The sequence below is a fragment of the Protobothrops mucrosquamatus genome, unplaced genomic scaffold (genome assembly GCF_001527695.2).
Source record: "Protobothrops mucrosquamatus isolate PMUCROS unplaced genomic scaffold, P.Mucros_1.0 scaffold25, whole genome shotgun sequence".
Classification (NCBI taxonomy): domain Eukaryota; kingdom Metazoa; phylum Chordata; class Lepidosauria; order Squamata; family Viperidae; genus Protobothrops; species Protobothrops mucrosquamatus.
Window position 1 is genome coordinate 388,262 of NW_015386410.1, and position 17,459 is coordinate 405,720.

The window sequence follows — 17,459 nt, forward strand, 5'->3', positions numbered from 1 at the left end:
TTTGATATATTTCTAGGGCCTTTAAAGGCTATGCAACCTCAAAAGGTGGTTCACATGACGTTACTAGAATTAAGTCATAGGACAATAGCCTAAAATACACAGTCCGTAGAAAAGAACTGAACAACTGGACTCAAAACTTCCAGATGTTTGCCAGCTGATTCGTGCAGATGTTCAAAACCAGAGAAGCTACAATAGAGATCTGAGGCAAAGTCCAGGAGCATGAGATGATATAAAAGTTCGACGACTTCTCCTCAGTCACTGGTGTCTCACCTTCTGGTTATCTGAGGAAATTTCATAAGAGATTTTATATAGGGGTGAAAAAATCTCCAGAACCTGGTTCTGACTGAATGAGCTTTATTTTTATTGATTTATTAATCACATTTACATGGCTGTCCCCCTCACAAGAAGTGACTCTGGGTAGCTTTGTCACAAGATCTAAGAAATATATGGGGGGAAGGGGCAGAAATAACCTGGATTAAAAATGAGGGTAAAATTCCACAGTAGGAACAATGATGAGAGGATTCACACACCCCAGTACAGCTGAACTAACCAGAAGGACAGACAAAGCAGCTGTTTCCTGCAATAATTTTACTTCTTCCTTGGACATTCCTTATCATGGTATCTTACTAAATAGAGAATAGAACTACAGAACTTGCTGAACTCACAAATCAGACTAAGTACTAAATCACAATAATGATTTGCATGTGAACCACAACCCACTATGATTTACAGTATGCCATTAAATCCTATTAAAATCTCAAGTGATTTAATAACACCAGGTTAAACAGTTTCCCACACCACATTTTGCAATCTACACTGCATGCTCAAAGAATGCCACTGAAACTCATTGGCAAAGCAATTTTCATGCAAGGCAACTTTTTGTAGCTCTCCCACAAGATCAGGAGACAAGCTTCAAGGTGTTTAATTCCTATACAGGGAGTCCTTGTCTTACCACCATTCGTTTAGTGTCCATTGGAAGTTACAAGGACATTGAAAAAAGTGATTTATGACCATTTTTCACACTTATGACCATTGCAGCGTCCCCATGGTCACGTGATGAAATTTGGTTGCTTGGCAATTGACTCATATTTACGACGGTTGCAACGTCCCGGGGTCATGTGATCCCCTTTTATGACCGTCTGACAAGCAAAGTCAATGGGAAAGTCGGATTCACTTAACAAACATGTTACTAACTTAACAACTGCAGTGTTTTACTTAACAACGGTGGCAAGAAAAATCGTAAAACGTGACAAAACTCATTTTAACAACTATCTGAGCAACAGAAATTTTGGGCTCAATTGTGGTCACAAGTCGAGGACTTTATGTAATTTATACCTTTATATCAGGGGTCTTCAAACTTGGCCCTTTTATGAGTTGTGGACCTTAATAGATCAACAATTTTACTTAATGAAGTACAGTTATTACTCAGAAAAAAATGTGTTTTCCTCCACCCTCCACCTAATATGATGTGCACAACCAAACGACGTTTCCACTTCTGGTTTCTTTTCCCAAATGCCTGCTCCATATAAATTGGCACCACCATCTCTTGCCCTAGGCTGATAGGCCAATAGGTCTGGATAACATTGCAGCCCAAACGCCATTGTCCCTGAACCCACCAATAAACTCTCTCAAGTCCCAATATACAAAGCACAAACAAAGAGTTTTATGGATCGATACCAAAGGATTCAGTGATTCTTCCAAGGACAGAAGATGCACAATAGATGCAAACCCTTCAAAGGTTGGCAGCAACTAGTAGCTCTTAATGGGACAGAAATGGAAGCTCTCCTGGAGACTATGAGAATTCCATCAATAATGCATTGGATTCAGTGCAATCAATTTGATCACCCTCAAGTAACTGAACTATCCCCATGTATTACATAGAGACTATTTAACTATACTGATCCCCATAGACAATATGATTAAATACGATTGAATTTAAATGCTGTTTCCTCTTCATTCTGGCACTGCCCACATCTTTCCTGCTGGCCTCTGCTATTTCTCTGCATGCCACACAAAGATCAAGAACGATCCTTGTGGGGTGTGTTTGGAGACTAGAGAAAGAAGATGCAAACAGCCCTTCTTGCAAGCATTCTTTCCACCAAAATTCTGCTTTATGCTCCATAAATACAGGTAGTCCTCATTTAATGACTATTCGTTCAGTGACTGCTCGAAGTTATGATGTTGCTGAACAAGTTGTAGTTATGAACAGTCTTCAAAGCTCCAATAAATCCAGTGGTCACATGATCGTTATCTGGACACTTGGCAACTGGCTTGCACTTATGACAGTTGCAGCATCCCATAGCCAAAGGATTGCCATTTGTGCAACCTTTCCCCTCAACCAAAGTCAATGGGGAAGCCAGCAGAGAAAGTCACAGGTTGCTCGCACTCTCCCCCAGTCTTGCAGCACTTTGCTAGTTACCTAACATCCTCCCCTGCCTGATAGCAGCCATTACCTGTTTGCTGTCCAAACCATTTAGGACTTGCTTCATGATCTACAATCCTTGCTTAACAAGCACAAACAGGGAATGCCAGAATTGCTGTCGCTAAGCAATGTGGTCATGCGATATTGTGCTTTATAATTATATCACGGAGCGATGGAAATCCCAGTCCCAATTACTGTTGTTAACCAAGGAGATCAGAAAAAACAGCCCTGTGTTCTAAGCCAGGAGTCTCCATGGCTGGCTGAGGAATTCTGGGAGTTGAAGTCCACAAGTCTTAAAAGTTGCCAAGTTTGAAGGCCTCTGTTCTAATCTTTTGGGGTCCAATCTCCAGTATGGGACTTAGATACCAGTTGTGCAGTGTTAAGGACTTACCATTCCTTAGGCTTTACCATGATGATGGGAACCCATGTGGAAAAATATTGGTAATCAATCTCTCTCTCTCTCTCTCTCTCTCTCTCTCTCTCTCTCTCTCTCTCTCTCTCTCTCTCTGTGTGTGTGTGTGTGTGTGTGTATACACACATACATACTTACATATACATACACACATACATGCACACACATACATACTTACATATACATACACACAAACACACACACACACTATGGAGAGCATCAGGATAGAAATAGTTCTCAAATGGCTTTTCTCCTATATACTGGAACAGAACGTTATATACAATATTCTAAGTACTGCCAGCATAACAGGATTTCCATCATTATAATGCTATAATTATAAGCTGAGTTATTTTGCACTTTGTAAGTAATGATTTATAGCCCCCTTTTTTTTTTCTTTCAACATGCACAGGTGTTCCAAGGTTGCTTTCCATCCAGCAAGCTTCAACAAAGTTGTGTCTTCATGTAATTCAGTTCACATTCTTGACATATAAAATGTATCTACAAATACAGCTTTTTATGCTTTGCTGCACAGATTTTAGCTTAGAGGGGAGATCAGCCCCCAGGGTTCATTTGTGTTTTGATTATATGTACAGAAAAAAATACCAACTGATTATTATTAAACTATTGTTTTCTTCTCTTCACTCCATCTTCCATGGACCTTTCCCAACTGGACTGAGCAGCTGAAATTCTTCAGCTTTTTTCTTTGCTTCAGTTGAAAAACAGAACGTTGGTACAAAAGCAGAGCTGACAGATTTCCTGTCAATGGAAATGATAGACTGAAAGAGCCTGCAGGTTGAATTCCTGGTGCAACACAACCTTTTAGATTTTAGCCAGTCCCACAGAATCTTCTGGATGAGGAGAACAGAGCAACATTGTCTAAGCCAGGGGTAGGCAACCTTGGCTCTTTTAGGACTCGTGGACTTCAACTCCCAGCATTCCTGAGCCAGCTATGCTTGCTCAGGAATTCTGGGAGTTGAAGTCCACGAGTCCTAAAAGAGCCAAGGTTGCCTACCCCTGGTCTAAGCAAACAAGTCTAAGAATCTGGAGAATGTATGACAATTCATAAGATAAACGATAAAAGTTGTGTAGCATCATTTAAAGGAAGCACCCAAAGCACAAATCACTTACTAAGGAGGAAACCTGCGTATAGTGTGTTTTCCCTGCCAGGCCACCCTTCTTCCATAAAATCACTAACCACTTCACAAAAACAATTAATCATATAAATCTTCTAGCAGTAAATGTATTCAGCCACCCATCACCAATGGGTAACGCATCATACAGAAATTCCTGGCCACTTCTGAACTAAAATGAATGAGGGAGACTGTGCTCTTTCGGACAATTCCCTTTTAATACAGGCCCTCCTATGCAGTGTTCAGCACTTCCTCTGCAGTTTTTTAATTGCTGGTACAGCTGTCTGTGTTTAATGCATCATCATCATCCCTTAGAAAGCCTGCTCTTTCTCTTGGTACACAAACTCTGAAAGCAAGCACTTCTATTCTAAGGGGGCATATAGTTCTGTACAAAAAGTACTGCATCTTATGGAGCAGCAATTACTTTGACTTGGTTCTTGAGAATTTGTCTTACAATCAGCTCATTCCTGACTTCTTTGTGGAATGTGCAAAGCCAGATGCAAAAGGAGGAGAGAATTTGTATGATGTTCTTCGTTAAAAAAAAATCACCCACTAGTTTTAGCTAGTACTGAATCAGGCACTCATAGGTTAAAGAGCATGTTGTGATCTGTGAAGTCTCAGAGAACATTTGATCTTGCCATGGTTAGGCTCTGATTAGACAGAGCTGGGCAACTGTGGCCCCTTTACAGCCTATGGACTTCAACTCCAAGAATTCCTCAGCCAGCCACACTGGCTCAAGAATTCTGGGAGTTGAAGTCCACAGGTCATAAAGTGGCCAAAGTTGTCTACTCCTGAGTTCGAAGTTAGAAACTCAGTCACTTTGGGGGCAATTTTCCCTACAATTGTCTATGGAGATTCTCAATCATCCAGCTCATAGCTATCTCAAAGGTGTTTTTTCAAAAGGCAACTGGACTATTTTTTTTCCTTGAGGAAGTAGTTTTGCTTCTCATCCAAGAAGCTTCATCAGTTATGACTGGATGATGATGGTGGTGGGGTGGAAGAATAGGTTCTGACAGGATGGTGGGAGGGGGATGGAAGGATTATATTACTTTGCAGTCATCTGGTCGTTAGCACTCTAGAGCTGTTGAAGCCACTTGGGGGGTTTATTCCATTTGATAAAGATATTTAAAGCAAGCAATCTCCTCTTGGAGATAGAAGCTTTTGAATCTCCTTGAACTTTTGTAAATGACATTGCCATAGGTGTATACTATAGGCCACCTAACCAAATGGAGGAAATAGATAAACTTTTTGCTAGTCAGCTAAGGTATGTAGGAAGCACATCACAATAGTAATGGGGAAGTTTAACTACCCTGACATAAACTGGGAGACAAACTCTGCACCAAGTGGAAGATCAAACAGATTCCTGACAAACCTAGCAGACAACTTTGTCTTCCAAAAAGTAGAGAAGGGAACTAGGGGATTAGCCATATTGGATCTAATTCTCACTAACAGAGATGAAATGATAGAAGGTGCTGAAGCCACAAGAACCTTGGGAAGAAGTGATCATGCAATATTGGAATTCAACATTATGAAAGCATAAGCAATAGAACACAGTCAAACTAGAGCCGTGGTGGCGAACCTATGGCACGCGTGCCACAGGTGGCACGCAGAGCCCTCTCTGTGGGCATGCGCGCCGTCGCCCCAGTCCTAGGCATTCAGCTGGGTTTTATAAAACCATTTCGGTTTAGGCCTCTGCCGCCGTGTGCAAAAAAAAAAAAGGTTCAATCAATTAATCAATTTCAACTTCTCGTGGGAAAAAAAAGATCTTGCAAAGTTGGAATTGATTGAATTTTTTAGTCCCAACCAATCTGCCTTTACCACCGAAGCCATGCCCACCCAATGGGCCACGCCCACCCAATGGGCCATGCCTACCCAATGGGCCACGCCCACCTGGCACCTGATGATACATAAGTGGGTTTTGGGTTGCAGTTTGGGCACTCAGTCTCTAAAAGGTTCGCCAGCACTGAACTAGAGTCTTTAAGAGAGCTAATTTCAATAAACTCAGAGAGGGCTTGGGAAGGATTCCATGGATGAGAATCCTCAAGGGGAAAACAACTCAAGAAGCTTGGGAAATTTTGAAAAGTGAGATAATAAAAGCCCAGTCTAGCACAATACCAACAAAGAAGAAAAATAACAGCTCTCAAAAGGAACCAGCATGGCTGCATAAAGAACTCTCTGATTAATTGAAAGATAAAAAGGACAAATATAAAAAGTGGAAAGAGGGGCACATAACTAAGGCAGAATATCAGAAAATAGCCCGAGCCTGCAAAGATGAAGTGAGGAAAGCTAAGGCTCAAAATGAACTAAGTCTTGCGACAACAGTAAAAAAATAACAAAAAAAGCTTCTTTCAACATGTAGAGAACTAGAAAAAAGTGAAGGAAATGATTGGTCCATTAGTGGGGGAAAGTGGCAAAAAGGTGACAAGCAACAGGGAGAAAGCAGAACTATTTAACTCATTTGTTTGCATCTATCTTTACACAAAGGAAAAAAACAGCCCAACCTATCAAAAATAGTGCCATAAAAAAACAGAATAGAAACACAAGTTAAGATAGGCAAGAAAATGGTAAGTGAGCACCTGTTTAGCCTAGATGAGTTCAAATCACCAGGACCAGATGGATTACACCCCAAGGTTCTCAAGGAACTGGCAGATGTGATCTCAGAACCACTGAACTATATTTTTCAAAGATCCTGGAGCACTGGGGAACTACCAGAGAACTGAAAAAGAGCTGATGTCGTTCCCATCTTCAAAAAAGGAAAAAAAATGGATCCAAGAAATTACAGACCTATCAGCCTAACCTCAATACCTGGGAAGGTTCTGGAAAAGATAATCAAACAACGAATCAGCGAACATCTAGAGGCAAACAAAGTCATTACTAAAAGCCAACATGGGTTTGTCAAAAACAGATCATGCCAGACAAATCTTATTGCATTCTTTGACCAAGTGACAAAATTAGTGAATCAAAGGAATGCTGTGAATAATTTACTTGGACTTCAGTAAGGCATTTGATAAAGTAGATCACAACCTACTACTTGATAAGATAGAAAAATGTGGGTTAGACAGCATCACCACCACATGGATTCGTAACTGGCTGACCGGTCGTACTCAGCATGTTGTCCTCAATGGAACAGCATCTACATGGAGGGAAGTGTGTAGTGGGGTGCCCCAGGGCTCTGTTCTAGGCCCAGTGCTCTTCAACATCTTCATCAACGATTTGGACGAGAGGATAGATAGGGAACTCATCAAATTTGCAGACGACACCAAGCTGGCAGGAATAGCCAACACTCCAGAAGACAAGCTTAAGATACAGGAGGATCTGGACAGACTTGAACACTGGGCGCTATCTAAAAAATGAAATTCAATGATGAAAAAAGGCAAGAAAAACCATTTAGGCAAGAAAAACCAAATGTACATGTAGAGTATAGGGGGTACCTTGCTCAACAGTAGTAACTGTGAGAGGGACCTCGGAGTCCTAGTGGACAATCACTTAAATATGAGCCAGCAGTGTGCTGCAGCTGCCAAAAAAGCCAACACAGTGCTAGGCTGCATTAACAGAGGGAAAGAATCAAGATCATGTGAAGTATTAATACCACTTTACAATGCCTTGGTAAAGCCACACTTGAAATACTGCATCCAGTTTTGTTCACCACGATGTAAAAAAGATGTTGAGACTCTAGAAAGAGTACAAAGAAGAGCAACAAAGAAGATTAGGGGACTGGAGGCTAAAACATATAAGGAACAGTTGCTGGAATTGGGTATGTCTAGTTTAATGAAGAGAAGGACGAGGGGGGACATGACAGCAGCGTTCCAATATCTCAGGGGCTGCCACAAAGAAAAGGGAGTCAAGCTATTCTCCAAAGCACCTGAAGGCAGGACAAGAAGCAACGAATGGAAACTAATCAAGGAGAGAAGCAACCTAGAACTAAGGAGAAACTTCCTGACAGTTAGAACAATTAACCAGTGGAACAACCTGCCTCCAGAAGTGGTGAATGCTCCTACACTGGAAGTTTTTAAGAAGAGACTGGATAGCCATTTGTCTGAAATGGTATAGGGCAGTGGTGGCGAACCTATGGCACTCGTGCCAGAGGCAGCACTCAGAGCCTTCTCTGTGGGCATACGTGCATTGCCCCAGCCTCGCCTCCCCCTGCGACCCACTCACCAGCAGCCCCCCTGGAGGAGAGTCGCCCCCGAGTGTGGCCCATGCGGAGCAGCACAGCCAAGGACATGGCAGCCAGGCAGCGTGGACAAGACTCGGCCCTCATGCCCCATTGCGCAGAGTTGATGCTGCGGGGCGCAGGCAGAGGAAGAGGCTGCCATGGCGCTGCTGGGCTGCCTGGATGATCTACAGTGGGCCCTGGAGGCGGTGAGTGGCCCTGCGGACAGGCAGGGCAGGGGACAGGGTGGGGGCGGAGTGGGGGGTCGAGCTGGGCGGGGCCAGTTACTGGTATAGGGTTTCCTGCCTGAGCAGGGGGTTGGATTAGATGACCTCCAAGGTCCCTTCCAACTTTATTATTATTAATTTCAGAGGCACAGCTCTAACTCAAGTAATCATTCCGCTATTAGTATTGACTCACATCATACTTTGATTCTGTAACCAATTCTGAGGCCTTCATAGCTTTTAATTTTATGTGCTGTTTACAGGTAGTCCTTGATTTACTACCACAACTGAGTCTGCCAAATACAATAATCATGGTTGTCAACTGAGTTATCACATGACCAACCCAATTTTACAAGCTTTTTTGCAATGGTCATAAAGCAATTGCCATGGTTGTTAAGCAAACCCATTGTTTGCTATGGGGTGTTTTTGCTGGAAACCAGAAGTAAATGTTGGATTTCAGCAAAAATGTAGTGAACTGCAGTCACATGATTGTGGAATGCCACAATTGGCCAAAAATGCAGGCTGGTTGCCAAGTGCCCAAAATGTGGTCACGGGGACTGGATTGTAAGTATCTTTTAGGAGACCATCTTTAACTTCAAATGTTTCCTGACTGACCGGTCGTAAATAAAGGACTACCTCTATTCTATTTGACTTTCCCTGCTCCTCTGTTATACATTGAATAAGCTGTTGTAAATTGTGCTGATAAATAAGAATACTCAGTGAAGAATCACTATCAGTCTAATATTCTTTAATCTAACACAACATATTCTGTATTCTTTAGAATTGTTGTGCTGATTGGAAATTACAAAACTGAATTCAACACACTTGACTTCAGAGCTACAGCTTGTAAGCAAGTTGTTCAACATAAATGGATTTTCTCCTTCAGGTTTCCATGTACACGAATTGCAAGTTAAACACATTTCAGTGTGGGACATATAGCCATTGCAGCATTTGACTCCATACTTCCCAGGACATTTGTGCTCACATTTTAAACAGAAAGTTCATTCAGTTGGCAAAATATACCTTTAGACTGTTTATAAAAGGAAAAACAGACAGGTATATATTCTCTTCTAGCATAAGGGTCCCCAACCCTGGTCCGTGGACCGACACCAATCCGCAGCATGCCAGCAACTGGGCCGCACAAACAAACGAAGCCCCACCCACGGGATGCAGGCAGTATGCAAAACCACATCCCCTCTGGTCCGCAGAAAAACCTTTCTCCATGGCACGGATCCTTGGTGCCCAAAAGGTTGGGGGCCTCTGTTCTAGCAGACAAGAGTAAGAATGGAAGGAGGTTTTAAAAAAAACAAAACAATTTCAGCGAAACATGACATTTCCAGCACTCAAAACTGCTCAGGGAGAAGAAAGATCTAATACAATGTAATCTGAGGGGGCCTTAGCTTCAGTATCTTTGAATTCTGATGGGAGTTGCCTTCCATTATACAAAGGCAAGTCAACACAGCAATAATTTTATTAAAATGTGCTGTACTTATTAGGAAAGCCACAACTTGCTTCCATCTCAATTACCAAATACTTCAAAAGCTAGCAACACCCTGGAAGGCAAGTTTGCATCTTTCCAGGGCATTCCAACATCATGGATTTGTAGATTGGGAGATTAATCTACTCTGTAATCCCAGCAACATGAAAGTAAGTTTACAATAAGATTATAAAAATGATAATTATTAATCTTGCAGTACACATGATGCAAAATTTAGAAAGAAGATAACAGAGATAGATTTATATTCTGTAGGTCATGAGTTTGTATTAATTAATTCTGACTTTTTTAACTAAAGATTGACACATCTGCCAGCAGATATACCGTACTCTAATCTAAGCTGATGTTCGGTTTTTCAGATATCTCATAAAATTATGTGGCAGGTCTGCACAATGCTGTATTTATTAAACTTATATGCCATCCATCTCACTGCTGAGCCATTCTGGGGGTTCTCCTATTATTTAACCACCACCACCCCGACACTTTTATTCTTTACCATCCAGAAAATCATCCTATCAGGCTAAGGACTTGTTATAAATTCTCTCCTAATGAGCTGATTTCGATTTTTTAAAAAACAGACTGATAAACACACAAGCACCCATTTGACTTGTAGTCCACAACAATACAGTTTAAGGAATGCCATCGCGCAGAAACAGATAACATTTACCATCTCTCCAGGTGAGAAGCAATACTCCCCAATACAGGACACCCCTTACCTGTTTCACTGGAAATTGGAATCCCCAACACTAGGCACTTGATGGCAGCTGCCCATTTTTCGGCAAGAGCCTGGTTTTCCTTGTAGTGCTCTGCTCCATCCACTTGAAAGGTCTTTGCAATCCGCTGCCGGGCCCGTCCTGAGCCCACGGCCACCTTTTTTTTCTTCAGTGGATAGGCAAAGATGCAGAAGAATGCTGACTGGTTTGCTACTGTATGACTGCGTAGTGTGTGGCAACCAACCACATCTATCAGCCGTATCACGGTCCGTTGATCAGTGTCCGGCTTGGGTACTAGGCGTTGGATATGCAGTTCAGTCCGGGTGAGGCTGAGGGCATAGCGGATCCCCTTAGGGGGGTAGGACCCAAACTCCCCATGGAGGATGGCCTCAGAACCTTCTTGACAAGGCTTCAGTACCAGATTCATCTTGTCATGGAACCCCAGCTTTGCAATTGTGCTTTAATATCTGTCAAACAACTAGTTCCAACCCATCACTACTTAACCTCCTTTTTCACCACTCCACCCATCACCCAAGATTTCAAAAGCAGGATTTAAAACCTTTCCATTCTCACAGGTTTTTCTTAGGTCGGCTGAGTGGCCGATGCAACTTACTTTTACCAAGAAACTTGCTTCCTCACTAGAGCTTCTTAAGCATTTTCCAGAGTTAATTGCTCTTTTATTGAGCAAGAACCTTTGTGTCAAGGAAATGAAACAAGAGGAAAAAATACTGGCATGTACATACCTCCCCAACTTTTCTGAAAAATGTCATCCAAATTCTAGAGGAATGAACACAGACCTGTCTGATCCTAACACTAGAGTTAATAAGTTTGAATTGAGGCTTTTCTTATCAAAACAAGTGCTTCTTCAGAAACATATGTAGAAAATCTGGTTTTCAGCATGATTTCACCTTTAGATAAGGAGTTTAAATGTTTAACTAGGAAGCTGTCCAACCTGTAAAAAAATCTAATCAGAACACCTGGCCACAAAAACATACTATTTTTAGCAAACTCTTTCCCTTCTCTTTTACAAATCTGCTTCCCAAAACCTCAGAGAAGGGAGAAGAAAAGAACTTCAGTTAAACATTAAACAATAAAAAATACTGATCTGTTTAGGGGACACTCAGGAATGAAAAAGAAAAATACCAAAAAAAAAGAAAGTTGAGTTTGGAAAGAGACTGCAGACACAACATTCTATCCTTCAACTAGCGGCAAACAGAAATGAAATACTTTTATTAAGCGCCCCATTGGTCAACCTAACTCAACTGTTTTCACTCCCGAGGTTTAGAAAAAAAATAGTTTCTCACAAATATTTGCAAGAGCGTGTCATCATAAAAGGGGGGAACAGGGAAAAGCTCTTTACAAAAAAAAAGTGGAGGAGGGCAACAGAGCTGATCATTATTACACACACACACAAATATACATTTATACTGGGAGGGAGAGGACGTTTGAGATAACCCCCCAGAAAGGACCCTATTCCCCTCTCACCGGGCACTCTTTGTCCAAAAAGCCAGATGACCTTAGGAAGGAATCTGTGGAGAGGAGAGGGGGAAAGAAGGAGAAGCTCCCGGGCACTTCTCAAGGTCTGCCCACCCCTAACAACCTCCAATCTTCAGCACCTCTCCCACACTTCTTTCCACGCCATCCCCCTCTTTGCTCAACCCCGGCTCTTCTTCTCGCTTTCCGAGCATAGTTCTCGCCTCTGCTCTGAGCTGCACACTGCCTCGCATGCTACATCGGGAAGTGTTCTTTTCTACCTGGGGAAGGATGAGCAATGGGGTGGGGAAAGCTTTCTCCCTCCCTATCAGAGGTCAGCAAACCGTGGCAGTCCCGCCCCTCAACGGCACTCTCCTCGGACATTGGTGAGCGGTTTTGCCATCTTTGACGACAGCGAGGGTATAAAGTAGCAAACCGGCCATCTTAGTTAAGGGATAGACGCCAACGAAGGGGCTCAAGTTAAAAAGAATGTTGAGTCCTTAAAAGTGCTAACGAAAGAGGTTGCTTCTTTCAGCGATGATAGGTTTTGCTGAGGGGAGAGGGACAATTTGAGCTTTGGGCAAAATCAAGGGAGAGAGAAATTCCCAGCTTCCTCCAGGACTGCCATCTTTAATAAAGGAAATAAACGCAGACTGTCTCGAGAAGAGGGATGCGGTGGCGGCCATTTTGGATCAGGGCAATTTTATCTTTCACAGACAATTCCCAAACCTAATACATTTAAAGTTAGGGAAAGTTCGGTATGCGTCACGTAGTGTCATCCATTTTGGATATGGGCAAAACGTGGCACGTTCACCTCGATTTTTTTCTTATGGAACGCAAGCCTTGATTGGCTGCTTTTCAGCTTAGATACTAAAAAGAGCCATTTATAGGCCACTATGGGCTTTCACTCCGAAATTGACATATAATTAATTGTAAATATACAATGTACAGTCTCTAGTCTACATCATACCTATTCATATTATTACACTTTCAACAGAAACAAAGTGGTATGCAGTAAACTTGCTTATATACATAATACAAGTAGTGCTTTTTAGACACCAGAATTGGGACTGGCAACTTGGTCATTAAGCAGAACAGTCACTAGGCGAAATTTTACTTCAGCTTTCCCTTGTTTTACAGACCTACGAAGATTATATATATGAGGCCAGATTGCAAAGTTACTTTTCATCACAGTTGTAGCTAAATGAGGACTACCTATATAAAAGTATTAAAGTCAAAACTAATCTGCTGAAAGCAATTTAAAAGACTTTGTAGTTTTTTTAGACACACTAGGCTATTCACTATTCCAAAGGAAAATATATTCCACACTTTAGGAGAAATATAATTCTATATATTTCTTTTATACCTGGTTAACAGGCTTCCATGAATAAAAAAAGACACTATGATAGATTCTTCTTCTGTATTTAATGTATTAACAGATTTATATCATAAGATTGATGGGCTGAATGCCAAAACAAAGCAAAATTATGGCATACACTCAGTGGCGGGATTCAGCCGGTTCGCACCACTTCGGCAGAACAGTAGCTATTTTTTTATGCTCAGGCCCAGAATACCACCACTGCATACACTTGAAAGGAGATCAGGAAGTCTGTAATTGAGGAGTTTGTCTGGCAAGAATAAAGAATGCTTATTCACACAAAATAGGCACATGTAAAGCTTGTAACAATTCTGGATGGTTAGAAAGCTGATAAAAGTAACAAAGACTTAGGCATCTTGCAAGCTCAGCTAACAGTTAGGAATAGAGATGGCCTGGAGCAAATAGGAAGTATATTAGATACCTCCTGGAGCATTCATTAGCCAAGGCATAGGAATAGGGATGGCTAGAGACCAATAGAATAATTGTTAGATCATTATTGAAATGTTTATTAGATTATATTTCTTATATATCCCGTCTTCTCCTTAGTGAAAATGTATAAAGCTTTCTTAATTCTGTGGTTAATTTCCTTGAAATTTTGGCCAGGATCCCTTTTCTTGGAGAGTTTCAATAAAAGAAAACAAAACCTGCATCTCATGTCTGGTGTACTTCATTGGCCTCAGCACCAGGCTCAGACCCGAATTGGGGACAACAAGATGGTGTTTTTATTTTGCATGTACCTATATAAATAACTATGTTCAACACAAAGTAAAAATACCTCAATAAAATTGATACATCACTTGTAAAACATCCAAAATTTGTACAATAATTACAGTGTAAGATCACAACTAAAATATATAGACTTAGTATGGAGGGCCCATATTCTTTTTTTTTTTTTCTGTTCAACTGTGCCCAATTCTCAGAAACTTCCTGGACAAGCCTCTTCATATATATATTTTTACAAGGTTTTTCAGAAGTGGCCCTTGCCTGCTTCCTAGCAATGAGAGAAGATGACTAGTCCAATCTTAATCAGCTGGTTTATACCTAAGGTGGGACTAGAACACATATCTATCCCATTATCTAGCCTGATGAATTCACAATCAAGTAATTCCGGATGGTAAATAAATCTTTTATTCACAGAAGTCAGCTATGCATGCACATAGCAACAAAGGTACCTAAAACAACACTGAGCACCTACGGAAAGATATATTGTTAACGTAACAGAAATTAGGCATATTAAGGTCAGGTGAGGGACCAGGTATCGGCTGACTAACAACTGTTCTTTTTTTATTATTATTATTATTTTTTATTTTTCACCATACACCATACACCAAAAACTACATAAACATAAATCTTTTCTTCTAACAGAACAGCGCTTTACATTTTAAATATTCTTTACATCTTATTTACATTTTATGTACATCAATAATTATGTCTTTTTCTTTTTCTGTTCTAGCCAATTATAACATTTATTCCAAATTTCATAAAATTCTGACGTCTCCTTGTCTTTTAATTCTAACGTAAGTTTGTTCATTTCTGCGCATTCCAAAATTTTATACATAATCATATCATTTGTGGGAATATTTTCACTCTTCCAACATTGCGCATATGCTATACGAGCTGCAGTCAATATGTGTATAAATGATGTGTTGGAGTTGTTTTTCCATCTTTAAATTTATTATGCCCAAAAGAAATATTTCTGGTTTGAAATCCCTTTGTATCACAGTTATCTCCTGTATCCAATCTCTTATCCGTTCCCAATAATTTTTTACTTTGGGGCACAGCCACCACATGTGATAAAATGTTCCTTCTTTAATTTTACATTTTCAACACTTCGGGTCTATGTTTTTATACATTTTGGCCAATCTCGACGGTGTTAAATGCCATCTGTAAATCATTTTATATTGATTCTCTCTATATGCAGTTGATAGCGTCAATTTGCAATTTCTGTTCCATAATCTTTCCCATTCCTCTAAATTTATATTTCGCCCCACATTTCGTGCCCACGCTATCATTGGCCCCTTCACTATTTCTTCTTCTAACTCTATCTCTAATAGGTATTTATAAATTNTCTTTATACCTAAACATCTTTTTTCTCTCTAATGTATTGGGATGAATCACTGCCTCCATCGGCGAGAACCAATTTGGAATTTTCCCATAGTGTCTTTTTTTTATTTTTTCCCATATCCCGATCAATGCTCCTCTTATCTGATGCTGCTGGAAATATGTTGATGTTTTCTTCTGGTTCGCCCATAAAAATGCATGCCAACTCACCTGTAGATCATGTCCTTCAATCATTAATATCCTTTCATTATCCAAGTTTATCCAATCTTTGATCCATAACAATCCTGCCGCATAATAATACTGTTCTTAAAGGCATAATCCTCATATATCACCACTAATACTTAAAGGACTGTGGTGGTAGAAAGGTTATGGGCATTATGGGCTCTGTTGCAAATAATCAGTGTTGAAAGAAAGGCAAATGGCTGTATCTAATGAACATGTCTAATGAGAGACAGTTTGGTCTAGTGGTTAAGGCACAGGCTAGAAACAGGAGTCTGTGAATTCTAGTCCCATCTTAGGCATGAAAGCTGGCTAGGTGACATTGGACAAATCAGTAGGAGATGATGAGTTCTAGTCCTGCCTTAGGCACGAAAGCTGGCCGAATGACTGGGCAAATCACCAGGAAACTGAGTTCTAGTCCTGCCTTAGGCATGAAATGGGCTGGGTGGCTTTGGGCCAATCACTTTCTCTCAATCCAACTCACCTCACACAGTTGTTGTGGGAAAAATAGGAGTGGGGAGTATTGTGTGGGTTTGCTGCCTTGTGACTAACAAAAGTATTTGACAAAAGAGTACAGTAGCCAGAATGAACGAATGAATGTGAACTAAATCAAAAGGAGTACACCAAGTGGTTGGTGGTGGTAAAAAAAAGAGCATGAATGATGCAATTGGAAAAATAATTTATTCTTTCATGAAGATGAAAGAGAAGACTGAGGCCATTGTGATGGAATTAGAATTTATCATACTCTGAACAATTGCAGGAATGTGGAACTTTTTAGAAAATTTGTCTGAAAATTCATTTTGATTTTTGGCTATAGTAGACTAATATTATTGTTCTCTTACAATGAAAATATAGAAGACAGAAAAATAGATTTTAACTAGTCCTCTTTCCTTTTCTTGCTTTAATTGAGGGGAAGGTGGGTTACTATATCTTACATATTTTCTGCTTCTTTGTTGCTTTTCCAAAAGGTGTGATATTAAGGTGATCAACCGTCCTCCTTTAGGGAGGACAGTCCTCCTTTTGTAAGTTCTATCCTCCCTCGAAAAGTGTCCTCCTAAATGTCCTCCTTTTCGATATTTGAAGACTAATCTGCAGGGCTTTTTCTCTCTCATAGAACGCTCAGAACGGCGTTCTGGCACCTTTTTTTGATGGTTTTTTTCCCCAACTTTTGCATGAGCTGTGCTACTCCCACTATTGGCTTTCAAAAGCCAATAGGAATTGCTGCTGAGCGTGCCAAAACACCCAGCTGGCAAACTTTGCACATGCAAGTTATCTGTATTATTGTTACAATGAATAAAATGTTTCTTTTATTTACTATATTTTTTTCTTCAATTTATTTATGTCCTCCTTTTCATTGTAAAAAAGGTGGTCACCTTAGTGATATGCATGTAGGTTCATCCCACAAAGCTTCAGTGAAAGCAATACTATCAGGTTGATCGGCCATAACTAAGTTTCATCCGATATCGAACAGTTACTTATCTCTCTAACGAGATATAATTGATCAGAAAGTTAACCCGGAAGCTTGGTTTCTTGACAAAGGAATGTCGCTCTACCTTACGTGCACGGTCTTAACATCACCATAGAGCAGGGGTAAGCAACCTTGTCTCTTTTATGACTCGCGGACTTCAACTCCCAGAATTCCTGAGCCAGCTATGCTGGCTCAGGAATTCTGGAAGTTGAAGTCCGCGAGTCATAAAAGAGACAAGGTCGCCTACCCCTGCCATAGAGAGATAGAATTACCCGTTTCCCTGCCTCATCCTTTCGTTCCCATAGTTCTTT

General features: G+C 40.7%; 1 protein-coding gene across 1 annotated transcript in view; it reads right to left on the reverse strand.

The window, feature by feature from the left end:
* SPHK2 (sphingosine kinase 2) overlaps positions 1-11,034 on the reverse strand; it is a 32,183-nt gene extending 21,149 nt beyond the window's left edge. The window contains exon 1 of the mRNA XM_015810947.1: positions 10,553-11,034. Within this exon, the coding sequence (XP_015666433.1) occupies positions 10,553-10,976 (424 nt within the window). The 5' untranslated portion in view covers positions 10,977-11,034. The remainder of the gene's footprint in view (positions 1-10,552) is intronic.
* Positions 11,035-17,459: the final 6,425 nt, after the last annotated feature.